This window comes from Oreochromis aureus, linkage group 13, assembly GCF_013358895.1.
Source record: "Oreochromis aureus strain Israel breed Guangdong linkage group 13, ZZ_aureus, whole genome shotgun sequence".
Classification (NCBI taxonomy): Eukaryota; Metazoa; Chordata; class Actinopteri; order Cichliformes; family Cichlidae; genus Oreochromis; species Oreochromis aureus.
Window position 1 is genome coordinate 14,914,611 of NC_052954.1, and position 27,722 is coordinate 14,942,332.

The 27,722-nt window shown below is 37.6% G+C and overlaps 1 protein-coding gene across 1 annotated transcript in view; it reads left to right on the plus strand.

Moving 5' to 3' along the window:
• Nucleotides 1–27,722, plus strand: part of lmbrd1 (LMBR1 domain containing 1) — a 52,356-nt gene that overhangs the window by 5,297 nt on the left and 19,337 nt on the right. The window contains exons 4-9 of the mRNA XM_031742934.2: nt 7,614–7,711; nt 9,460–9,527; nt 12,130–12,218; nt 20,131–20,204; nt 25,306–25,431; nt 26,126–26,278. Coding sequence (XP_031598794.1) covers nt 7,614–7,711; nt 9,460–9,527; nt 12,130–12,218; nt 20,131–20,204; nt 25,306–25,431; nt 26,126–26,278 — 608 coding nt within the window. The remainder of the gene's footprint in view (nt 1–7,613; nt 7,712–9,459; nt 9,528–12,129; nt 12,219–20,130; nt 20,205–25,305; nt 25,432–26,125; nt 26,279–27,722) is intronic.

A 27,722-nucleotide genomic window follows, 5' to 3' on the forward strand; every position in this document is an offset into this window, starting at 1 on the left:
CCAGGATAGTTGTTGTTCACCAAGCTTCATTTGATTTGCTTGTTGTAGTTGTCACACTTAGCTTGTATTTATTGACACTTTGTTTTTGGCTTTGTTTGACACTGGGTTGCATCATTAGGAAGTTTGTTGAGCATCTTGGACTAATCCTGTTTGATTCCTTTGCTATGAGAAAGGGCAGGTCTAGTCTCCAAGGATGACTCTGCAATTCCAGTATTTGTATGTGGTTGTAAATCATGGACAACATCCAGACTTTTTGACTGATAAATTACAAGCTTAAAACTGTTGGTGCCTCTGAAATGTCTTCATGGTTGTTATATTAAAGGATAACACAAGTTGTCCTTGTTGATAGCAAATTCAGTCATGCCAAAGTCTCTAGATCGTGTATTTTCTAACAGATGCTAGCTTAAAGTGGCTGTCAGCAACACTGTTGTATACTGTCTGTTAAAAAATGCCAAATGCAAGGACGACAAGCTGTCTCCATGCCCAGACAGTCCCATCAAAGAAACCACTTCCTCTGGCATAATGACACCCTCCCTCCAAAAACAAAAAAAGGCACAGACCACAGCACTGCCCCTCAGCATTCAGGCCATAGTATATTGTGCTCTAAACATAAACATATGATTTCATACATAAGGATGACTTTTTTCTTTTGCTATCTATAGTTTGGATTAGACATCCCCCTAAATGAAACCTTGCTTTATAGAGATTTAGAAAAATGAATAATTCAGTAGGCTTAGTCTTCAGTGCAGGGCTGTGTCTTGTCAGTAATTTAATTCATTTAATGGCCAAACTGCCTGGAAACCATGTTCATGGTACAGTAGTTACACTCAAGAAATGTTTCACAAATTAAAGGGAAAGCACATATAGTTGGCTTAATAATTGGTTTAGTACGTCTAGTTGGAGCTTTTGAGAGTAAATCTTAAGTCACAATTTCTGTAATTGCTTTGAGTGGCAGCTAAAATTGCCTGGTTTTATGTAGCACTTCATATTGTGATGCTCATTCCACACAGTTTTATAGGTTACTACATGTTTCATATTGTGTCTTAAGTAGGCATTATATGCTTTTATGCCATTCAAAGAGCAAAAGAGAGGCTTTTTTATGTGCATAATGTTATTCAGCTGAAAAGCCATAGACGCTTAAAGTCAGAAGAGGGGTAGGGAAGAAGCTTGAAGGAATTTGCGGTTTGCTTCAAGCATGTGCACATGTGATCAGAGCTGTGTAAGTATGTGTTGTGCTTGTAACCTTTGGCTGCTGATATGGAAGGATGTATGCTTGCAAAACTGCCTAGAATACAAAAGTCCCAGCCTTGGAGTTTAGATTGATAATGGGTTCTGTTCGTTTGGAGCAACGTTTTGTTCAGTTGTCGCACATTTTGAATATTGGAAATGAATTATAAGCTCAGCGGTGCAGAATATTAACCTGTCACACTGACATGTTCCTCAGTTGATTGTACTTGTTGTTCTGCTGCTTTCTGCTGTACCAAACATAAGATGACTGTTGGTCATATGATGTGAGATTTCTACAGATTAGCTCTCCAGTCAGCTCTACCTTTCTACCTCCTTTTTCTTTGTTTTAAGTCAGAAGGGATTCATGATGCATCATTATGTGATCAAATGTCTACTGTGACTAGGTGCTTGTGAAGATGACGGCATTAGAGGACTGTGCTGCGTCTCAGCAAAGTCATACTTTGCTGAAGGCTGCAGCATGAGACTGAAAGTGAAAATACGCTGAATCTAATTTTAGCTACATAGTGCATTCTGTTATCGGTGTTTATGTAGAACTAGACAGATTTGGCTTTTATTTATTTATTTATTTATAACGGCCATCACTTTATTATTTGCCAGTAGGTGGAGACCTAGCTCCATGTTTATTGTGTGGACAGCTTCCTTTCAAGTCTAACCTTTAAAGATGAATTTTCCTTAAGGCAACATTTGATAGCACTGTCCATTTGTCTCTTCACAAATAGTATAATTACAGGGTTGACAGAGATTTCTATTTGTATTGGCGAGGCATGTTTTTCTCTGAGGTAGACTGTTTTATATTCATTGGTGGTCACAGTGAATAAGTATGTGCATGTCCAGCGATTTGAAGAACTCCCCGCGTTATTTATTTGATCTTTAAAATAATTTGATGGCTTTACATAGCTGTCATTTGGTTCATTTCTGCTGTTTTATTATTATTATTTTTAAAGTGCATTTTCTATGGACATGCTTCTCTGCAGCCACATTTTACTTTATAATCAGCCTTAAGAGTTTTACAAACATAGGGTAGTCACAGAATTGCAATTATAGGGTTGGAAAATTCTGTTGTAGCCTTTTATTTATTTATTTTTGATAAACCTTTTCACATGAATGTTTTCTCTTTTTTTGTTTTTTTAGGAATCACCATAATTGTACAGAATCAGTGGGAGCGTTTGCCGTTGTGGCATTTAGAGGCTACTTCAAACCATTTTTAAAATGTATCTGTGTGTTCATGTTAAGCTTTTGCTCAAGCAGATGTTTCATTTTATATTAGATCTCAGAGTAAGTGCATGAGTATAGAGTATTGCACAGGGGGCACTCTGAGCAAAAACCTGAACAGCAGTGATGAAAAGGTAACAGTTATATCAGAATACGTCTGTAATGCCAGAATCAAGATTGAACCATTACTTATTAAACTCTGCAGTTGCTCACAAAGTCTACACGGTGTACTATTAGATTCAGTGTACCTTTTAAGTCGACAAAGGGGAAGAACGTCTGCAACAGAAACAACCACTTCCTTTTAGAGCCCAAATACCTTTTTGTGATCTTTGATGAACCCTAAGTTTGAAAGCTTAGCCTTTCAATCTCCTTCCTCTGTCCATTTATACATTTCCTTGGACTGCTCAGTACTTCAAAGCAGTGGTGCATAAGACCCTTAAGCAACAGGGCAAAATACCCCTGGGCCCTTTAAATAAATCATTGGCTTTCTCCCTGCCTTTTTTTTAATGCCATTTGTGGAAGAGAAGCTAGCGAGGAAGGAGTCCTCTTGCAAATACACTAACAATAAGTTTTTTTTTTTCTGTGATTTTTCTTTTTTCTTTTTTTGATCCACCCACATGTGCAGAGTGAGTTTTATTGTAAAGTGGTCGCCTAATGCTTCTTTTAAGAGCATTTCTGAAAACACTGACAAATTGTAGTTTTATTTTGGAGGGCAGTTTTATGTGATACGGAGCGGCCTTTGACAATTGGAACACAGTCACACAAGGACAAGAAACAACCCATGCAGCAGCTTTTCTGCTCTTTTTTTTTTCCCAGCTCAAAATACTGACACAGATTTTAAGTGAACACTTAGCCTCACCTTGTATCATATACAATATATGAGGTAAAACGGGTCATTAGCTAATTAGAGCGCTAGTGGTATGAACCCCTGGCTTCTTCAATCCACATGCCAAAGTGTCCTTACGCAAGGTACTGAAGATGCTGATCTGAAGTACCTTGAGGACAGAGCTGATGAAAATTTAGTGTGAATGCAGCCAGTCCCTTTTTTCGTATGCATTCAGTTTCACATTACCCTCTTTCCTCAAAGTGTGTGTGTGTAATAAGGTCTGCTGCCAGCTGGAAAAAGCTGGAGTTTCTGTGAAAATATGAGAGGCCTATGCAAATCCTACATATTCAACATAAAGAACTGAAACCTGTAGCATAACTTGGAGGTTTCCGGAGTGTCTGTCTTAAGTTGCTGCTTGTTGCTTTAGTGGACTTTAAATATTGGTAAATGGTACTTATATAGCACTTGAAGTGATCAGTTATTAAACTTTAGGGTTCAGTATCTTGCTCAAGGACACTTTGACAGGCAGACTAGAGGAGCCATGTGTGGTACCTGTGACTCTCCAACAACCGTCTGTATCTCTTGAGCCAGTCACCAGATATTGAAATGTGCCAGTGTGATATATCAGGCTAAGTCCGCGTGTACAACAGCAGTAGACTGCTGCGTGTGAAAGTCCCAGACACATGCCAGTCACAGCAAACGTGTTACTGATATACCTTTAAGAAATATGAGTCAGTGCAATTCTCCTGATATTCATGTAGCTCATGTGCAAATTCTGTTTTGTTTTTTTTAAATAACTGAAATCCTGTGTGTCTTCAGTGTTTATAGTTTCAGTGTTGACATGCAAGTAAGGAAGGTTTTCTATGAGATATCACGCATGGTATTTAATTTTCACATGATCAGTAATACATGTTGTATTTTTACAACAGGTATTACATCAAGGAACAAGAGGTGCTAATGCTCAGTGGATAGCCACTGTCATGTGAGGACATGGTTGTCATTAAGCTTCACATAGCACATTTATAAATACTGTTGTTTTTGATCACTGAGTAAACGGGAGTGTATACTGAAACCACTGACTGGTGAAGCGAATAACAATAATCATCTTGCTACACTGAAATGCTCTGCCTCAAAAGCTTGCGTGTTGGCACTCGTGTAGCTCGTACTTTGACATGTACCACCCACCAAAACATTGTTTTGGGCCAAACCCGTACCCATACCTGATGATAGTCATCTCTCTTAGCAAGGCAGTGAACTCCACTGCTCCTCAAAAACTGCTCAAAAACAACTCAAGGAATGTGACAAAGGTCTCTTGGTGCTGATTCCCCATACCTCATTCTGGTGGATATCTGTGGGATGCCTCAGAAAAGCTGATCCAGGGAAAGCGCAACCCTGTGACCCACAGAACATGACAGATCCACTGCCAACACAAGAATTGTGTAAAGGTTTAAGGACATTTATACATGCTCCCTCTCACAGGGATAAATATGCAAAACTTTCCCTGGTCAGGTCTTCTTCCCAAGATCTGCATGGAGAGTAATGGATGATTCATTGCAATGCAGTATGACCTATTCTTTCATTGTGTTAATATTCATGGAGTTATGATTAATTTTGCTCACTGCTTTAACCTGCAAGCATATGCCAGTGGCTGCATACTGTGCATGGCTTGCATTTATTGGCTCCTGGCATCATTCTCAACTCCGTTTGTCTAGCTGTAAATGAGTGTAAATGGATACCTTAGTGGAGCAATGAGCATGTGTTTATTGAAAGTAATGCCCTGTCAGAATCACAGCTGGGAAAAACCAAACCTCTGTAACAATGGCATTCATTTGTCTGCAGCACAGAGAGCCTTTTGTGGAATATTGTTCATTTCACAAAGAGGCATGTTTGCACTTGCTTAGGGTCATACCTTCTTGACTGATATGGAACAGTAGTTTTCCACATGCCCATTGGAGCTGAAGTGTACTGCTGATTTTATGGATTAAGTGCTTGTTAGGAGCAAGTTTTCAATTTTAGTTTTGCTCAGATTCTATTAGTTTACATCCAACAGTCACATTTACAGTTGTGTAGTTTCTCATTCTGAGGTCCGGGGTATTGCTTAGGGCATTTATTTAGTTGTCTTTCATATACCTGAACCTCAAATCCATTAAAGGTTTCAAATGTTGCCTTTTTTATTATTTTGTTTTATTTTGAGGACTTTAAATTGAAGTTTAATTCATAAAAATCATCCCCAGTATTAAAGGGGCTGTTTTCACGGGAAAGTACAGTGGATACGGTCTTGGTAAGCTGTTTATTCTAGCACATTTCTTTTTTGTTGCACCTTGTGCTAATGATTCACATTATCACCTCAAGGTGGTACTGGGAAATGGTAACCATGCTGCTGAGCACACTGTTGCGACATGCTTTTCTATGAGTTATTTTGGGGTTATCTGGTCTGTCTGCATCGACGTCCATTTGCTGCAGAAAAAAAAAAGCCGCCAGCTTAGAATAGCATCTCTCTGTTTAAGTGTTTTTTGCCTCACCCTCCCCTTTATGAATTCCTAATGCATTTGAGTGTTGGTCTTTTCTCTCAGAAAAGGTATATAGGAAGAAACAAACAAAAAGGCTTGGATCAGAGAATATCAAGGCCCTTTCTCTAAGGACAGGGTACCTCATGTAGAAGGTCACGAGCTCTAGTGAATAAAGCATTTTTTCTCAAGCTGATAGCGTTTTCTTATATTAGTCTGGTCAACATTCAAGCGGAAATTGTTATTATCTGCTTTGTAAAAGGTACTCAGTCTAATAATCACAGCAACAACCAAGGGAGAACATGTTCCTCCTTTAATTGAATCAATTGTTTAGTGTTCTGGATCATATTCTGAGCAGAAAGAGCACCGTTCATAGATTACTGAGTTTAACACGCTCAAAGTGTGTAAACAACAGTTCCTTACATGTTCAGGCTGTTTAAAGGATACTAATGATACAGGTTTACTAGCTGACAGTTGTTAATGACCCCATTTACACATAGACATATGATTTGTATGAGAAAACATTATTTGGATACTGATTACTGATATCTGTTCTATACATTTTATTCCATTTACATCTTGTATTAAAATCAGTTCTCATTATCTTGATTGTGCTTGCATTGAATCCAGTCTCCATATGCAAATCAATAAAAAGTGGATGCCTGACTTGTCAACAAACATGGTGCACACTAGCAAATTTTTCTTCCGTTGCAGATGAGATGCTGAGATCTGATGTTTTTCCGCTCACATTATGATCTGCTTTTATCTTGCATAACCGTTTGTTTTTCCTGCAGATGAACTGTCTGCATACAGATCGCACATGCGTGCAGTAGTTTGGTTTTAACAACCATAGTTAAGACAGTGTTTAAATATTGCTCGCTGGTTAACACAGCTTAAGAAGTGTAAGCCTGTCCCACACTACAAGTTACTGGAAAGAAAAGGAAAAAGAAACTAGAAACATTGTTCCTTAAATTTTGACCCTGTGGCCAAATATGTTATAAAGATAAGCAGTTAAAAATACCTAAGCATTAAAAGCACTACCTCAAAAGGTGAAAGCCATATTTTTTTTCAGTATGCTAATTCAGATTTTCATTGTGGTATGGCCTCATTATTTTTATATGAAATATTGTTGTTATTATTTATGCATTTATTTTGCTTGGCCTAGTCTTTATATACCTGGACATAAAGTTCATTTCTTTTTAAGCCAGTTTGAACATCAAATGTTTGTTCTGGAGTTTGTCCATCACCACATTTGCTTATGTGATCTCTTTCACTCCCTCTTTCTGTCTTTCCACCTTTCTGAATAAGGCTTATTTATTTATTTATTTGTTTTGGTTATTTCTTCATAGCATTTGTGATATACATGTTTATTTTTCAGTTGCAGGTTACACCTTTCTCAGCCACCTGTTGCAGCAGTAGAAACTTAAATGCTGGTGGCACCAGATTACAATGCGCACCTAGTACATTATGTCCATACCAGTTTAATAGAAAGAAAAGCTGCTGTATTTTTGGGAGTATTAGAAATAAAACTTTTGGGGTTTCTATATAATTTGTTATACTGTGGTACCTTAATATCCTGAATAGGGTTAAAAAAAAATAATGCACATGTCCTTAGGGTCAACATATATTTTCATATGTGTACTTCACATGACCTTTAACATGTTAATGTAAAGTCAGCACAATACCTTTTTTTTTAATGCACTGTACTGCTGTGTCATGATAGAGCAGGTTTGACAGTCTGTGATGTTCACTTTTGGCAGTGTAAATCTCAAAATTTGTGATTTTTAATTCTTGAATTCATTTCTCCTTTTTCCAAACAGCTCTTTACTCCATCATACTAATCTGTGTCTTCCTGTGGATCCCCTTTGTTTACTTCTACTATGAAGAAAGGGACGACAACAATGTGAACAAATGCTCAGTAAGTATGCACCTTTCTTTTGCTACACACAGCTCTGTAAACTGCTGAGATGTGGTGCATATCCTAAAATAATTTCATTTGAATATTGTAGCCAGTTCAAGGCAACTTGCACCACTTCATCTTTTATTTTTATTTCTTTGAAAATCACACAAACCTTCCCAAAGCACCCATGTTAAAGTGGATTTTATCAGCAAAATAGGTTGTTTCTTAAGTAGTTTTTCCTTTAATATTATTTCATGTAGAATTTAAAAAAAATAATTGGATCATTTATAATTCTCTCCTAATAACTTACTTTTATATTGCTATGCTGCTTGTGACCAAAATGTATAAGCTTGAAAATCATTTGCAAGTAATTGCAGATAGAGTGTTGATTGTTTGACTACTTGTGGTGCTGTAGAGCAATGTTTTCTAATCTGTCACAAGGCACACACACAGCATGATCACAGAAGGAACAAGGTGCACATATTTGCTGAATGTAAAAGGTTGTAATGGTTGTTGACAGTTAGACTATGTACTCTGTACATTAAAAGACTTAAAAATAAAGACATCAAATGTTCTGTTAGGTAGCAAATACAATCAGCATGCTTTTAAGGCACTGGCAATGCAGGCACAAACTTAAGTGAGCTCTCTGTAACCTGGTTTTAAACCATCCATGTCCAATAAAGCACCATCGCTTGCTTTTTTATTGAACTCAAGTTTATATGCAACTTAAGCTAACACACTGTGTGCAAACTTGCGTGGACTACAACAGTAAGACATTGTACTACTTTATATACTGCTATGAGTCCCAGTAAACTGTTGCCATAGAAAACAAGTGTTATTTATGCAGTTTTGCTTTGTGGCATGTATGTAATTTACTGATGGCTAAAATCAACATTGGCTGGTAAAGCAATTCAGGAGGCTAGCCAACTCGCATTTCCAAATGTATCCATAAGTTAAAGACACTAGTTAGTTGGTAACTCAAATTAGCTACAATTACCAACTTCAAACTAGGAGTTTTTGAGTTCATTTTTGTTAACAGGTAATAACTAACACTAGCCAGAAAAAAGACAGGTTAGATTTGATTAAAAAAAATCAATTACTCCATGATATTTACTCCAAATATCTGACTGATGTTAAATGTAGTTTTCCTCTGAAAGGAAAGACCAGTCAGGATTTTTTTTTTTTTTAGATAAAACAGGCTTTCTTGTGCTTAATGTTTGCTACCATTAGCTCACCTGCTCTCAGTTTTTAGGTAGCATTTCAGTCTGCAAGGCATTGCCACTTAAAAAGTCATAACACATGAAGAAAAGTTACCCAACAGATGTTTCACTAATTTTATCCAACACGTGTTTCATTGTGGTAATGAAAATAGTCACCCCAATTTACTGAACCACTGCATTAATTCAGTGAGACTTTAGAAGATGCTTTAGTGAGGGATTTTACCATTTAGTAATTTCACGAGCACCAAACAGCAGCTATCTCATAGTGCTGTTTCTCCCATGCATGTGTCAATTTTGAGCTGACAGAGGCACTTTCTCTCACAGATTGGATGGTCCTTTGTATTGTTACTTTAAAAGCCTTGAAAAGCACCAGGAGTGACAGTTTATCTCTGCCAGGTCAAACAGGATCTACACTGGCTCTGTATAGTTCTCACTCTCTATAGTCCTTAACTGAATGGAATATGACCCCTTCCCTCACTCACAATGAATAATAATAGTTCACTTCATGGCTATGATTGACCAGTTTAATTTTTTTTTTCATTACAGCAAGTGAAAAATGCTCTGAAGTACACAATTGGATTCGTCATTGTCTGCGTGGCGCTTCTTTTAATTGGGTGAGTAGGAGACATGGTTGGCTTCTTCTGCTTTGGTACACGGCAGGTACTCGGGTGTGGATACATCATTGTGTTGAGTTAATGAGAAGACGATCCCTTCAAACAGCTACAGGACCATTTGTCTGGCCATGATAAGCCATTCAGGAGACAAAGCTATATACCTTTCTCTAAATAAGTGTTTTGTTTTTGTGTATGAGTGCTAACTAGATTCTTTGAATGTTCTGAGTATGCAGAGTACATTTAAATAGAATATGTGATCTTTCTTAGAAATTCAGAATTTACACATTTTCAGCCATGCTCTGTTTATGTGCAGATTTAAAACCGGTTGTGTTTAGCAACACCAACACAACATAATAGATTTCCTTTGCAACTGTGACAGCAACACACCTGAAGTTCAACCTACACAATTAAATGCGCTCTCTCAACCATTAAATGGTGCACTGAGAGAAGGCTTACCTGGCTGGGAGAAAAAAAAGGACACATGACTATACTTTGTTACAGCTGAAAGTTTGGATGTCAGGATGTTTTTATAGAGAGAAGCAATTTCCCCCTCCTTTGCCCAATAAACTGGAACTATTGCTGCTTTGTTCTGGCAATTGTTGCTTAGGTGCTTTGATTTTCAGCAACATGATAGCTTTAATCTCAGACTGCTTCTCTGATACCAACAGACATAATAGCCCTGTTTGGGCAGTGTTCACTCAGTAGGTCTTTGCTTGATGTTACAAGGCTTTTGTTGTCTTTAAACCTGGCAAGGTGACTGACTCCTTAAATGGCTCCTGATTGTTCGCTGCAGGATTTCTACTTATTTATCTATGCTTCTTAAAATCTGACTACCAGTTATGTAATGCTTTCAGTTTTTCTAAACTTATTTTTTGTAGTAATGTAAATAATATTAACAGTTTTTTTCTTTTTTCTTTTTTTTTCACAAAGACTGGCTGTCAGCTTCATGGTTAAGTTGCCTTCAAAGAAAAAGGCCCATTTTTTCTTTATTTGAAATCGGAGGAACTGAAGTCAAGCTTTGTCAGAGTTATAGAGAAGCTAGGTTTTTCTAAGTAAGACACTATGTCAAACTTATTTTTTGGAACTACATAGAAGATGTGCACTAAAAATTTCAAAATACATTTTAAGTGGCAAAGAGAGACTGTTACATTGGTGATCAAAGATGATGGCTTCTGAATTCTGCAACAAGTAAAGCAAGGTTACTTCTCCAGAAAGAGTGAACCACAACACACAGAAGTTTGGAAATTAATGTCGATAAATAGACCAAAGCATGACCAACTCTACCAAACATTTCTCATCTGATGGATATAAGAGTGAAGTTATAAAAACCTTTATGTAGACACAGTTATGAAGAGTTGAGTAAGCTAACGGGTGCTTTTTATTTTCTTTTTCTAAAAGCAAAAGTGAGACATATGATGGCCAAAGGAATTCACATTAAAAAGATAAAGTGCAAGTATGAATCCTAGAGGAAATGCATATAACATCAGAAAAAATCTTTGGAAACCTTGGGTCTGGATACTTTGGACTTAGTTTGGGATTTTTTGGTTAGATTGGTCTTGAGTTTGCTAAAATAATTTTAAAGTGGAAACAATAAAATAAAATGGACACAGAACCCTCAGTCTAATTTGCTTAAACTCTTTCTGCCTTGGTTGCCTGCTGGGGGTAACCCTTGTCTCTTTTTTCTGAACTGAGTAGTTTCTGTCCTATTTCAGGTTTTTATTTGCAGTGTTGTATATCTCTTTAACTAAAAAAATACAAGTAATCTCTGCCAATCACCCGGTTGGGAAACGTGTTGCTGACATTACTCAAAATGTACATTATAAAAAGACTATCAGAGAGAGGAGAGTGGTGCTTGTTAATGTCTGTGTGGCAGCTGTTTTTCTCAAAACGACAAAACTGAGGAGCTTTTTTGAAAAATTGCAAATAGCTTCATTTTGAATAATCAGGTGTTAATCATTTGAGCTATATGCTTACTGCTGACTTGTAAGAATTCTTTTGCAGTAACAGTAGTTTCAGTGATTATTATCCATTGCCATAATATATTCCTCCTCAGCTATGTTATCCAAGTCAGTTTCATAGTCACATGTGTAAACATAGGCCATAATTACTGGCTCGCACCAGTGTATGTCTGTATCTGTCTGAGTAGCTCCATGGGTCTTAATTTAAGAACACTTAGAAATTGCTGACCTGACTGAACTGGTAGCTCAGCAGTTTACTGTGAAAGTAAGGAGAATACAGTAGGTCAGTTACATACAGTTTAACAGTTGTGGTTTATGCCGAGGTAAGCAAATAATGTTTTTCCAGAAACTATTAATGCGCAAGTTTAATCATTTTTACGTGTTGTTTTTGTACTGTTTTTAATTAAATGCAAGGTTTACTTAATTTTTAAATGATTTGATTAATATCTCAACTTTTTGGAAACTTTATTTTTTGGAAACCTTATTATTATTCATGTACTTTCCTTCATTTAAAAGAGCAGTTTAATGTGCTGTTAATATGAATCTCTGTGAATCTCTCTCTCTGTGATGAGAACAAAGATAGCCTAGAAGAAACCACATTAATTTTATCTGTCTTAAAAATTATTATTTTTTTATTCTTACAGAGCGTTTGTTCCACTCGCCGCCCCACCTGGTCAGAATTCTACTCAGTGGGAGAAAGTACAATACCTTTTTGAGGAACTTGGGAGTAGTCGTAAGTACCCATTCTTTAGAAAAACGCCTACACTTATGTCTAATTTATGTCTTGTTTTATAGCAGTTGTTCCCATGACTTATCATATTTTTTCTCTTTATCACTTGAAAGTGAAACTACTTCATTCACTCCACCTCATCCTGTAGAATTTCCTTATTTCTACTGTCATCCTATTATCAAGTTATTATAGTGTCAGTTTTACATATAAGATAAGATAAGATAAGATAACTCTTTATTATCAGTGCAAAGTCATACATAGTACAGTAGTACAATGAAATTGGAAAACTGTCCTACGTCGGCACTACATATAACACAACACGACACGATACGACACATCACAACGCAACACAAACAAAACAACACAGTATAATAACTTAGTAATAAAAAAGAAGAATAAGTGTATTTGTATTGCACACTGTTATTATTGCACATTAATTATTATTGCACCTTGTTATAAATATAAATATTATTATTGTTACTGTTTTTACCGTTGTTACCTCCCCCCCAAAAAGTCCAGGTAGGTAGCCAGTCAGGTCAGCTATTTGCATTGATTAGGGCTGTTGCCCTGTTGTAAAAGCTGTCCTTGAGTCTATTTGTTCGGGACCTCAGCAGCCTGAACCTCCTGCCAGACGGCAGCAGCTTAAACACCCGGTGTCCTGGGTGTGTGCAGTCCCGTAGGATGCTGCGTGCCCTCTTGAGACAGCGAGTGCTGTACAGGTCCTTCAGGGAGGGAAGAGGATGTCCAATGATTTTTTGGGCCATATTGATGACACTCTGGAGTGCCTTTCTGTGTGCTGTGGTGCAGCTGGAGAACCACACGCCGATGCAATATGTCAGCACACTTTCAATGGAGCAGCGGTAGAAGACGGTCAGCAGCTCCTTCTTCAGGTCCATTTTACTGAGGATTCTCAGAAAGTGGAGACGCTGTTGGGCCTTCTTTAAAACCGCAGAGATGTTAGAGCTCCATTGGAGTCTATGTGCACACTCAGAAACTTGAAACTGGAGACCCTTTCTACACACTCCCCGTTGATGCTGACAGGCTGCAGCTCGGACTTCCTCCTTCTGAAGTCAACTACCAGTTCTTTTGTCTTGGTGGTATTGAGGTCCAGGTTGTTATCTACACACCAGTCTGACAGCCTCTGAACTTCAGCTCTGTACGCCGTCTCATCTCCCCCAGAGATGAGCCCCACCACGGTGGTATCATCTGCAAACTTGATGACTGCGTTGTCTGGGTGGGTACTAACACAGTCATGTGTGTACAGAGTGTACAGTAGGGGACTCAGTACACAGTCTTGTGGAGAGGCTGAGGGGTGAGGAAAGATGAGGCCCCACTCTAACTCTCTGTACACGGTCTGAGAGGAAGTCTCAGATAACTCATATAACCTGATCACTGATCACAGTACTGTCCAGTACAGCTTTTCTGTCTATGTAACACAGGGTTTTGGACTACCATTATAACCATGACTAAACACTTTAATACAATGCATAACCCTCTCCACTTTGGAGAGGGAGGATATGAGCAGGTAGTCATGTCTTGGATGGCTAGAAAATTATGTGGAAGGTTTGAAAGTCTCAAATTAGTTTTTAAATTAATACACTAGAAATGTGGTTAATTTAAAGTGCACCATTGAAAGTTAAGTGGAACTAGAACATGTCAAAGACGAGATGTCAAAAACGGACTGAAATTGTTAATATGCCCTCTCCACATTTGCCTCACTGGAACCTTCAGAAACTTAGGAAAAAACCCTCACCCATGTAAAGTAATGTAAAATTGTAACAACTTGTACCACAAACCCTCTAGAACTGCCAGGCTCTGTCAAGCAACAACAGCAATAGTGGTACAGAATCCACTAATGAACAAGAACAAACACCACAATATCTGTCACATCTAAATACTTTATTTATTGTAGGAGAACAAAATTGTGGAAAAGTTGTGGAGCCAATTGAGCCGACCATTGCCTTCATTTTAAAAGTTAATTCACAGTTGCCCACAAAAGATAAGAAGCACATTTTAATAAATGAATTGTTGTAAAAGTAGAACAGTGACTGTTTATCATCTCATTAACATCACATCCCTGCTGCTCTGCACAGTCAGCAAACCGTCCGGGACTCTGCTCTGCTCCACCCTGGCTCAATATCCCATCTGCAACTTATTTAGCACTACAATGATTATTCCTCTTTTATCTAACTATAGTGACCTATATAGTTATTGGTTAATAGCAAATGTGTTGCTTGGCAGCCAGACTGGTTGAGTGTACAGCATTTACATTAATTTCTTTTAGGTAAAAATGATGTCCTCAGTGGCTATAGGTATAAATGGTTGTAATTTTTCTTTTTATTCCACACAACTGAAAATTCACCATAAGATGAATAAACCCATTTTAGGAAAAAGTCAAGAAATATGAGTTAAGTTACAAAACGACCCCCTTAGCTCTCCTAGTGTTAATATATATTTCAGCTTTCATTTGTGATTTACAGACAGGCTGTCTAGTAATCACTCTTAAATCAGTCTTTGTATTTGTCATAGAAAGTGCCAAGATCGACAGCAGAAGTCAAGCTTTGAAAACAGATTGCAATACTGCCCTAAATACTCAATAATGTTATGTAGCAAGCTTTTCCAGTCACTTTCTACCTGAACAGTCATATAAAATGTGATAAGAAATTACTTTATAAAGAAAATATCTTGTGTTGATGCCTAACAACACTGTAAAAACTCCCTATTTGGGCATTTTCACTTGTTGAATGGAACAAAGGCTGAGAATATGCTCATGCTAAACACTGGCAAATGTGGACTCCTAATAGTTCTTTTGGCCTCTTGCCATCTGGGGATCAAGGAGGAAGTTGAACCATCTGCCTCTCTGCATAATAGTGGACCCCTACATGCTCTCTATAACCTTCCTCCTTTGGCACAGGGGGAAATTGCTCTGCTGCTGAGGAAATGTGAGGATGATCCCTTTTGTAATTCCCCATCTCTTCTCTTTCCAGATGGGAGGTTAATTGTGTAAAGAAAAGGCACTTTTACCACATAACCCTCCTGACTGCTTTGCAACAACTGTGCATTAAAGTCACTACCTCTTCAATAGTTCCAGCATTACATTTGTTACAGTGCTCAAGTGATGCCTTAATGTTCTCCAGATCACTAGCTCTCGTGTTGGTATTCAAGACCATACAGTACCGTCGTGTATTTTTGGCCATGTCTCAAGGGGGAGAGTGCAGTGGGCAGTAGTCCAGTTTTAACTACTATGAGTACTTGAACAATATTCCTAACACTTAACTTATCTTGACTTTTTCCTTTCTTCAGCATTAAGAAAAGAAATTATAAACTTAAGTGCTGCCCCTGGAAGTAGATGCTGTAAAGCATCACTTGAAGATCCTTAATTTCACTCAAATCCTTTGGGTTAAGCATTTGTTTATCCATGACAAAAATGTGATGCACATGTGGTTAACTCTCTAAAAAACTCTTTAAAGGTGTACTGATTAGGGATGCACCGATACCGATACTGGTATCGGGTATCGGTGCCGATACTGTAAAATGTGTGCGTACTCGTACTCGTAAAAGTTAACCGATACCATGAACCGATACTCATAATTCCCATGGACTTAAACGCCACGGTAACATAAGGTGTTCACAGTTGATGTTATGTGATGTAACTCTACCCTGAATATAATTTGCCCTGTAATATGTCGCAAGGTAAATACAGGTAATTAGAGCAATCAAACTGTTACGTTAATCGTAAAAGTATTATTTTATGGTATGTAACTCTGAAGGGAGTTAAAATATTTTTCAGAGTTCTAATTTTCTGGAGGCCGGTGAAGGTAGCCTAAAACGGGACCTTGCATGGGGAGATGCACGAGGTTAGCTGAACCAAAGTGAGAGACTCGGCTAGTTTTACTGAGGTTAACCAGCACAAAAGAGTGTGTGGCTAGAAAGCTGACCGTGTGAGAGCTTCACAACAGAGTGTGGGTGAAGTGACTTTTTGTTTCAATGGTCGCACCACCGTGCTGTGTTTCCAGCTACGACCGCCGAGGCTACAGGCTAGCCCGGACTGCTTGGCTGCGCCTCGGAGGCAGCCGCTATGGACTGTCGGAGAGCTGGACAGTGACTCGCTAACGCGCTGTAGCAGAGACAGCATCGGGTCCGCAGGGAGTGGATTTAGTGTGGGACTGGTGAACGGCGACCTACCGATCAGCTGAACTGTAAGTCAGACTTTTGTGCTCTTACTGGGGAGAAGAGGATTTTCTCCATCGTCCGGCGTGAGCAACAAACAGGCCTGCAACAAGTGTGAATGTGAGTGTGTGTGGGGCCCATGTGTGAATATTGTATGTTTAGTGGATTTATATAACGTGTTTTGGAGTGTATATTAGTGAGTCACTTACCAAAAGGTGATAACATAAGTTGGGTTGTTTAATATAATTTGAAAGGGAATTATGTCATTTATACAGTGTATTTCATTTGGTTAAGGAATTGGAATATCATTTGAGTTTAAAAAGGGATGTGTTGTACAGTATTTGTCTCTGCCCTTACGTTCAGTAAACGCTTTCGCTTTGTGTTAAAGAGTTGTCTGGGGTCGCTTTCTTTACTACTGGTTAAGTTTAACTTGTGTGTGGTAGAAGTATCGGTTTTTGTACTCGGTATCGGCAAGTACTCAGATCCAAGTATCGGTATCGGATCGGTTTGAAAAAATTGGTATCGTTGCATCCCTAGTACTGATGCTGATTTTTTTGTTATTTTTTTTCCCTCTATTAGCAGAAAACATCTGTTGTCTCGCAGTATGTGGTTATTAAAAAGTCCCTTCCTTTGAATAGATGACTAGTTGCTAGTTGCTTTTAATTACTCAGTCACTCGACAGAAGTAGGGTGCTAGGGCTAAAGGAGTTCCTTAATAAACACCTTTCTTTATAAGTCTCATGCATGAACACAGGCCTGTAGGGCTATATATATATGGGGTTGAGATAAGAGCTGCCGCATTCCGTTTCTCTTGGAATCGAAGCTGTCCAGATGTGGAAGCACCAATGATAAAAGACAATATTCCCTATGTTTAAGCCCCGGAAAATCTGCTCAAGAAACCAAGAAGACTGGCAGCAAACATGTATCCTTTGCTTTGTGTGGAGTTCATGAACAGAATGTTCTCTATGCAGAACATGATGCTATTGTCTATTTTACCAAGCTCACCACTAAACAAAGGCAGCAAATTCGCGATGAAACACTCGGGAGTCGAAAACACGTATTCACATGTTAATGTTAAGCCCAGCTGTCAGACTTCAAAGTTTTCCTTTTACATACAATACAATAGGGAGCAGGTATATAATTTATCTCTATTTTCCTCTTCTTTGTCCTGCTGCTTGTGAGATGCCTATAAAGGAAAGTGATAAATGATATAAACAGCACAAATTATACATGCCCTGAATACTGACTTAAAATTCCCATTCAAATTCCACTGTCAAGGAGAAAGGCAAGCAGAGCCACCTATGCCCGTGTTGACAGGTGGGCTGGGCATTATGAGGCTGCTGCTGAGAAAATGCGGGATATCTACAGAGGGACAAATGTGTAGCTTTTTACTTGGAGCACTATGACAGGTGGGATCCTGACAGGGGAGTGTGGCAATCAGTCTCTTCATCAATCCCTGTCTTCTAACTCTAACTCTGACAGCTGGTGTGACACCTACTGTTGCCCTTGCCTTATGGGTGGTCCCCTTTCTGGCTCAATCAAAGGTGACACACATCAGCTCAACCACACATCAGAATTGAGAGACCCAGCTGTTAAAACATTGGCTATGATCAATGTATTAAATGGCAGTGATGACAAAAATGTTGAATAGGTGTATCTCTGGAAAAAGAAATTCTGTTCCTTAAAATAACATACTAAATCCCAAGATTACCTGAATACCAACACGCATTATCCCCATTCAATGATACAACCTTTATTGTTGATCTGTGGGTATGGGGTGCTTACAAAAAAATTAATGAGTAGTACAAGCAGCAGATACTAATATATCCTGATTTTTAAGCTGTAGCCCTTCAGGCTCACACCAAAACCACCAAATCTTGCAGTTCTGTGAAAAGGTATTTTCCTTTTTTTTTTTCTTTTTTGGTTTTTTTGCATATTTGTCCCACTTGTATTTTTTTTTATTATCAAACAGATTTTAATGTTGGACCAAGATAACTAAAATAAATGTAAAAAAATTAATTATGATTTTATTTTTTAAGGGGGAAAAAAGCTGTCCAAACCTACCTCCCCCAACAAATATTTTCTTTTCATAAACTAGAAACTGGTTTTGCCACCCAGCAATAACTGCAATCAAGCATTTGCAATAAGTACCAATTAGTTTTTCACATCACTGTGGAGGAGTTTTGGCCCACATTTCTTTACAGAAATATGTTAATTCGGGAGTGTTTTCAAGCATGGACGGCCTGTTTAAGGTCATGCCAGTTTGAATCAATCTGATTTCACTTCACTCTTTGACTGGGCCACTCAAAAACCTTTTTTTTGTTGCATTCAGAGGTGGATTTGCAGGTGTGTTTTGAATCATTGTGTTGATGCATAATCCAAGTGCTTTTGGCACAAACTGATGGCCTGACATTCTCTTTCGGGATTCTCTGGTAGAGAGCCCAATTCATGGTTCCATGAATTGCGCCAAGTCGTCCAGCTCCTGAAGCGGCTAAGCAGTCCCAGATCGCTACCACCATGTTTGACTGTTTTTATGATGTTCTTTTCAAGAAATAGCTGTTTTAGTTTATGCTCGATGTAACGGGATGCAAACCTTTCTAAAGGTTTAGCTTTCGTCTCATCAGTGCACAGAATATTCTCCCGAAAGTCTTGGGAGATATTTTTTATGTGTGAGATGACGTTTTTGCTTGGGAACTCTCCCATGGATGTCTTTTTTGTCTTAGTCTCTTTCTTATCTTTGAATCATGAACTCTGACCTTAACTGAAGTAAGTTAAACCTTTAGTTCTTAAGGTGTTGTTCTGGGTTCTTTTGTGACCTCCTGGATGAGTCATTGATGCGTTCTTGAAGTAATTTTGGTAGGCCGACCATTCCTGGGAAAATTCACCACTGAGTTTTCTCCTTTTGTGAATAATAGCTCTCTCTGTGATTCACTGATGTCCCAAAGCCTTCAACAAGGTTTCCAGACTGCTATATATCACTGACTTTGTTTTTCATGTGTTACTGAGTTTCTTTAGATCATTGCAAGATGTGTTGCTTTTCTTTAACTTTCTTTTATCGTTCTTTTAGCCCACTTCACTTTATCAGACAGGTTCTGTTTCAGGTCTAGCAGTAAACAGTCCTGTGTGTGGCTAAGGAAAGTGAGCTCAGCTTTAGCTTTAGCTTTTAGTTAAAAACAGGGGCGATTACTTTGCATAGCTTTTTTCCCTTAATAAAATTGTCATTTAAACAAAAAACAAGAAATAAGTAAGGGGGAAAATACTTCTTCACAGTACTGTATTTGTTTGTCATTAATTTTCTGTACTCACCTTACTACTATCTTTCCACTGTTTGTAATATATACTTTCAAGTAAAACCATACATTATCTAGAAAAATTTATTTAGAGTTGCACTTTCTGTGAAAGGTAAATGGACTTTATTTTCACAGTGGAGAGCCTCGAATCTAGTCCCAATATCAGTTTTCACTGTCTTACAATCACTGTGGATACTTTAAAGACCTCCCTGTAGACAACTGGAGCAAATGTTAACAGTTTGTGGTATTTAATACATTCACTGCAATAGGATTTGAACAATTTTAACATTTCAACTAATAGCAGGACTCAACGAACAGCTGCCTGAAAAACATTACTAAAAAAATTAAAAGAGCAGAAATTGTGATCTTGAGTTTGTACATGTTAAGAGTCCATTGATGTGTCCTTCAGAGGTTAATGGCAGATCTCTAATTGCTTACCTGATTTTCCTTCTACAGATGGTCTTCCTGCCCTGTCTTTCTCCATCAGCTCCTTGACCTTGATTGGCATGTTGGCAGTGATCATTTACACGGTGAGTAGACAAGTGGTCAGTGTTACTTCATGTGTTCATTGGAGCAACATTCAGTTCATCTGCTTGGTAATTAAGCAGTTATACAATGGGATGACTTCCAAAACTTACCAGCTCTGCGGCTTAATAGAGTTTGTGGTTATTAAGACACAACAGACTGACTTATAAAATGATTTGACATATGAAATGGGACTAAATTGTTATCTTTGTTTTGTCAAACATACCAAGTTTGATATACATAATGGTAATAATTTATTTTTCTTTTTAGCTTTTAAAGTCTTTCAGCTGCACTGCAGGTTTTGTGTACAAATGGTTTCTCATAGTATTGGTTGACCTGGTGATGGAGTTGCCTTTTACTATTAGTAATGTCTTGTGATCTTAAAGCTAAAGCATTTAGTTGCTGAAATTGTTTATGCTGCTGTCTTTTATCTAATAACCCGAGACTTTTGATGTATGGATCCTCCTCACAGCCTTATCAGCCACTTCTCTCTCTCTCTCTCTCTCTCTCTCTCTCTCTCTCTCTCTCTCTCTCTCTCTCTGTGTATATTTGGTTATATATTGACTCTGTTTTTTGCTGGGTCAGAAAAAAAAAGAACTACAAAAGCGCTATTCGGATCATCCCAGGCATTCAGAATAACACTGACAACCAACTTCAATCTATTGAGTTTCTGTTGAGCTAAAAGAATCCTATCTGACAGTTGAACAACAATTGAATGTGGAACTCTTAATGAATAATACACAACCAAGTCAAATAAGTTGTCGAGGCAGTTTCCCTTTAGGACAAATAAAATCTATCTCATCTGGGAATTTATCCACTGTTCTCTCACCTTTGTGTAACCGTTCTCCAAAGGGTGGATAATTACCTAGTACATTTTGAGGATGGAGCTGTGCTCAGATATGTTCTGGCCCATGCTGCTATGGACCAAATGCCCTGAGGAAATCAAAACACCCAGCGAGTCTTTGTTTTTGACGTTCCTTGTTTTGATAAAGTCAATCAAAGAATTCAGGCTTTTAGGCGACAGCAACAGCAGTCCGTACCTCTTTTATTGTCACAGCCTCAAAACAGAAACTCTTTTTTGTGTGTCTGACTTTGAATAATGTCCTTTTATCTGCTGTATCTCCTCTCTTCTCTAACTACAAGTGTGAAAACTGTTGTAGGTGGCAACCTACCGGTATTTGCAAAGAACTGTCTGATTTATCATCTTATGCTACTAAGCCCGATACTCTTAATGGAAGCCAAGTGACACGTTCCATAAGCAGTGGAAATGTTGTCCATGACTCCTTTTGCTAATTTATCACTACCCTTTGTGCAGAACTTGCCATGTACTCTTAATGCACACAGCTCTGTGATGTAAACACTATACAGCTCTGCAACCTGGTGCACTTAAATTTCATTCACATTAAAGTAAGGCTGCACGGCTTTCTTTCTGTGTGCATAGTTCACTTATTAGAAGCAACTTAAACAAAAGTCAAGCAATACTATTTACCTTTCTATAGACAGAAACAGTTAATGGCTGCTAATGACTATTTTGTTGTTGGGGTGTTCTGATAAAGTATGGTCCTGTCAGTACTGTAAATCAAATAGAGCTCAGCTTTAGAGAGATTATACATTGAATTTAAATTCAGTAAATATATTTATTTTTCTAATATATTCTGCAAACATAGTTTTGCACTTGATAGCAACTTCAACTATTTTAATCTGTTTTAGAGGGTAATAAATAAGAAAATATTTAATGAAAAGAATTTAAGTACACAAAAAAGACCTTTTTCTTGTCCCTAATTACTCTGTAATCTCCCACTCTGCTTCACTCAACCCAATGATATTACAAGGGATCAGCAAAATCTCAAAGCTCATGCATCATGTGAGATCCTTTGGCATCGTTTACTTCCTTTAAAAGCTTAGCTAGCATATTGACTTATGACTGTCATGGCTCTGTCTGCTGTTGAGATGCCATTCTCTTGCTCTTAAAGTGAAAGCCATAAAAATGCTGATACTGGATTAAATTTGGTTAATGTCTGGTAGTGTAATCACAGACCCTGAAATTGACCTGGGCATAAGGTTCTCCCAGAAAATTGGAGTGATATCTGTTTTTCTAGAATTCTGTAACACCTCAAGGCTTTTTAAAATTTGAATTAAATTTTTATATTTTGTATTTCATTTTGAAGTTCAAAGTTTGTGACATTGTGATTGGGTTTTGAATAAAACAAGACGTAACTGCAGTGTGATAAGCACTTACAAACTGAAATTCGAAACAAGGAGAAGTCCATGACATGAACAGAAGGGCAGTACGTCCTTGAATGAAATGACTATTTTATAAACTTCATGTAATAAGTATATCTATTTATCAGGATGAAATCACAGACGGTATTACCAGCAGGCTGTATATAATCTACACATGTAGTTACAGAGGTTTTGGATTCCTCAGTTTAAAACATCACTGATTGCATATTAGTGTTATTAAGCTGCAGGTCTCCATGATATGAGAAGGTCAGATGCTGAATCAGCTATCAGTACAAAATATCAGGTCTGCATAATTTCTTAAATTTTTTTTTATTATTTAACCAGTTAGTAGTGAACACTAACTCTTTTCTTCACTTTAACCACAAATTATTCCTCATTTGTCTTGGAAGCTACCAGTGCACTGGTGTCAAAATACAGTACATTATTTTCTAATTGAAAAACTGTATAGTTTTTATATGATACTAGTAGGCAAAAATTGTTCCATTTTAAGCTTTTTTTCACTGTCAAGTTAAAAGAATAAATACATTCTGTTTAGTATTTCAGATAATGATAATGAGATAAACAGTTATCAATAAAACACTGAGTACTCCTACTTGCATTGCCCAATCCCAGATCCAATCTGGTTAAAAATCAGTACAGAGACACAAACTCCAACGTTTCCAAATATTTAAAGGATTGTAGTTAATTACGAATTAGCTCAGTGGTTCTGCCAGGCTCTTCTTCATAATCTGAATCTGAATTTATTTATTTTTTGGCAAAAGAGAGGTTAGGTTCAACATAATCTTTGTGACTTTTTTTGAACTTGCACTAAGTGCTTTTATAAAAATAAATAAATTAATAAATGCCTAAAATTTGTCAAGTAAAATTACGCAGTTGGCATGAATGGCTGCATTAACAATAATGGAGTCTAGAAAAAAAAATTAACAAATGAAATATTCACATGGGTTTTACGTGTCTGGTTTGAAAAGGCCTTAAGAGTGAGCACTTGACAACTGTAGGAAGGAAGAACTCCCCTTTAACAGGAAAAGACCTCTGGTAGAAGCAGTTTAGGGCTGAGGATGAGACCGTGTAGTGAACCACTGCCTAACATTACAATAATCATTATTTTAAAGCTAGTTGCTCTCTTCCCTCTTCACTTTAGGGTACAAGTGTGTTTTTAATCCAGTATTAGCTCTCAATGCAGAACATGTCTTTGTAGACAAATAGTCTACAAAGACATGGTAACCATAGTGTTCTGTGTCATGTTTGTGAAGATTATTTTGCTCTAACACCCTTTGCTAATTGAATCAAATGACAGAGAACCCTGAATATGTTAGTTGAAATGAGCGGAAATGTCTTTTCACCGACTTCTATCCAGAGTAGTTTTAGTAAAGAATTTCATGCTTTGTTATTTCTTAACTGATAGCATTGAGAACTTGTGGGGGACCTCAGCTCCATCCTTCCACCAGTGGAAACACAAACAAAGAGGCTTGTGTAGGAGACCTGTGCCCAACTACTTCTCCCTCTTCCCACTCAGCAGTCATGTGACTGAATGATTTCAGCTAGTGACTTCACCCTCAGCCAACACACACTTATTGAGTTGCATACACATTCCCACCTCCCCTGCTGAGCTATTTCTGGTTATTATTGACCACGGTGGGTTTTAAAATAACTTTAATGAGCATGCATTACGATGAGTGAGCTAAAAATGTACACTCCAGCAGAGGGAAACCTGTATTGTTTTTCTTTTCGTTTCTTTTCTATTTCTCTCGTGTAGTTGCACATTTCAGGGGAGGGAAATGTTTCTCTTGGGATCTGGGACAGGTTTTCCTTTTATGAGTGTGTTTGATATTCGGGACATGCTCTGGCCTTAAGAGCTCCATGATTCATTGCAAGAGGCGACATTCGCCCGTAGCAGAGATCCTCAGCAGAGACTAATAATAGTGTAGCCTGACTTAGTATCCCATGCGGCTCTCCTAATGCTACCTAACACTCAAAAACTAGTAAAAGTTGTTTTAGAAAAATATAGACTGTGACATTTCCCCACATGAAAAATGGAAGAAGGAGGGCAGCATCTTTTGACAGGACTTAAAGTACCTTTGCACAGAATGGCCCTTTGTTTTACTATGAACCCGTAAAATGGCACACTTCCAAGTTGATAAAAGTGAGACAGCATTGTGAAAGCAATGGCCTGTTGCTTTTACTTTTATTTGTATTGATTGGTCTGTTTCCTGGTATTAAAGATGTCCCTCGTTTTTGATTAAAGTCCAGATGTCCCTTCAGGTGATTTAAGACCCCTGAAAGATGAAAGCACCCTTTGAATTTAGCACAGATTTTCTCTTATTGTCTATCTTTGTGTGAAACTGTGCAATGTTTATATATCGTATCTAACTTTTACAAAGAAATAGAATTAAATGACATCTGTTGATTTAAATTCAGGTGAAAATTGATTGCATCTTGATTTTCCTACCTCAGATCTACATGTGTCTATCGAAAATTATAATTAGAACAAGTTCTTCATATCCTAGAGAGAGGGTAGTGCTGTCACATGGGGGCACTGTTAAGCTGTAAATGCATCAGAGTGATATAAGGCAGTGATATCCTCACAAAATGGTTGCAGCAAATTCTCCAAAAAACCTCAGCACAATTATAGGTTCCACCATTTTAATCTTTTTTCCTGAACCAAAAATGACATAGCCTGGGAGGCCAGGAACTATATGATTTGCTCTGTGTGTTTGCTTACCCTCATTTGACTGTTGTCATGTCCCACATTGTGATGGGTTTGCCGTCAGGCAGGAGTATGTGTGGGTGGATGCACGTGCCATATGTGCTCACTCTGACAATGATGTCTGATTATAATGGTAGTTTTGCACTGTCTTCCAGGCATATGGTATGTCTGTTATGCCTTTGAATCTGATAAAAGGCACCCGGAGTGTTAAGTATGAACGCCTGGAGAACACTGAGGACATTGATGATGTTGAGCATCAGATTGAAAAGCTGAAATCCAAGGTGAGTCCCATCAGAAGACACAAAGCACATAGAAAAAGAGTTATTTAAGCTTAAAAGATTTACATTAGTAAACATATGAAATCAAATGCTGTTTTTATTTGTTTTTTCTTTAATATCATTCTGCATTTTTCTATCTCATATGTGCCCCTTTGTCTTTGCATTCTGTTATGTGTGGGTAACATTGCTTTAGTCAGCCACCTTCCCAGCTGGAGGCCACATATACTGAAAAACATAAGTGTAGACATCTATTAGTTGCTCATGGCAACATGAAGTTTAAACAATAGTCCAGATCATTCCTTATTTGTCCCTTGCATAAATGCACTTGTTGAAAACCAGGTATGGGCAGCATTAAAGGTTATTTTCACAGTAGCAAGGAGGTTAATGCAAAGCACGCACAGTTTGCTTTAATATTGTGAGAGCAGTAGTTTAAATATGATACTTGTAAATGTATATCACTGTATGTATATGCTTTGAGAATGTTTAGAAAACAGCATTTATATAATACTGCCGCTATTTTTTTAGTCTACGTACTCATTCACTTGACTGTAAATATTTATTAAATTCATATTTTTGCTGATAAAATGATTTCTACATTTTTCAATATTCTCATTAAAACTTCCAGCAGTGTAGTTTCCAAAGTACGCATAATATCGATCATTGATTCATTTGGGATATCTTTTGGTCATCTTGTCAGTGCCAAGATGGACGTCCTCTGTCCTCGAGGGATAGAAACAACCTGCAGGAGCTGGAGGGCAAACTACAGGTCCTCCGGCGCAGGGGGAGACACCTGGAAATTGCAGAGAGGAACTGCTGCACTAAAGTGGGCAGTGCTCTCAGACCTTTCAAGGTGAGTGTCCATTATGGAATTGGCTCTCATTCACAAAAGTAAATTATGTTCTCCAAAGTATTCTGTACAAAGGGAAATTATGCTGATGTGTGTGTATTGAATGCAAGCATACATAGATAGAGCTGTATTCATTCAGTGCTTCTTTTAATTGATATTTGAGCTTAAGGATAGGTGAAGCTGCAAAAACCTGCTCTAGCTTGTGTAATACATTTAAAAATCATCTTTGTATTTGTATTTTTATAGCCACCTTCAACTACTTCTTCCTAAACAATTTCTTTGTGCTCAATTTCCAATCTGAACTGCTCTAGATTTACTTTGAGTTCTACTTTACACAACCGCATAGTTATATGATTCCCACAGGAAATCTATTCACCTAATTTACTCTGAAGTCTCTCAGGGAGTCTCATATTTCTCAGGCAGGATCTCATGGTACCCAAGGGATAGACCAAAGCAACCAAGAAACTTGTCTTTTGATTGTTTTTCATATTTTTTTTCTTCTTTTTTTGGCTACCAGTGGACATATTGGTCCCAACATTACTGGCCCAGTACAAAACATCCAGACACAATGTACTGATGAGCCTAATGGAGAGACTCAAAGTGCATCAAAGTTCTGATCAATTAAATACATTTCATTTGAGCAATTTTTCATGGTATTGAATAGAAGAGCTTTATAATAACTTTTTGAAGTTAAATAAAAAGCACATTCTAGCAAAGCTTTTCATGCAGTCACTTGGGGGCAAAAAAAAAATCAGGAATTCAGCCAGAATCCCGTGTGGCTAGGTTTTCTTACCAATCATTAAAACTATATCCTTGTTCCAAACCACTCATTTATTGTGTGTGCTTTTTTTTTTGTCAACAATTGGCAGAAACAGCTATTGAAAATGGCATAAATACATTTCATTGGACTTTGAGACAACGCAGTGGCTCTCACAATGAAAATGGCTTTGCATAACAGACTTATGACTGTTATTTTTCTTGTTAAACATAATGGTGGAGGGTCAGAAAAAAGGTATAATATAAAGTTACAATACTGCAAATCCTCAAGCAATCAACAGAAGTATTTACTCTTAATAGTTTTTATTGAACTGCAGCTAAAGTACAGTAACCAGAATGTTTATAACATATATTTTTTACTGAAAAAGATCAAAAGACTTTGATAAGAGATTTTCAGTGTCGTATATTTCCTTCTTGATTATTCACTCGTTATAGAAAACATTTTTTCTTCTTTTAACTGATATAAAAGACTTAGGTGGCTGGCTGCAGTGCTATTGTAATAACTCACTGAAAGAATATCCACTTACTTCTGTTCATATTTCAAACTATGTAGCCAACATCTGCACACAAATGTATTTTGTGCCTATATGAATGGCTTACATGCTTTATGTGCTCTTATTATTGGGCATTACCACATGACTTATCAGTGGTAATGCGCAGTTACAGTCCT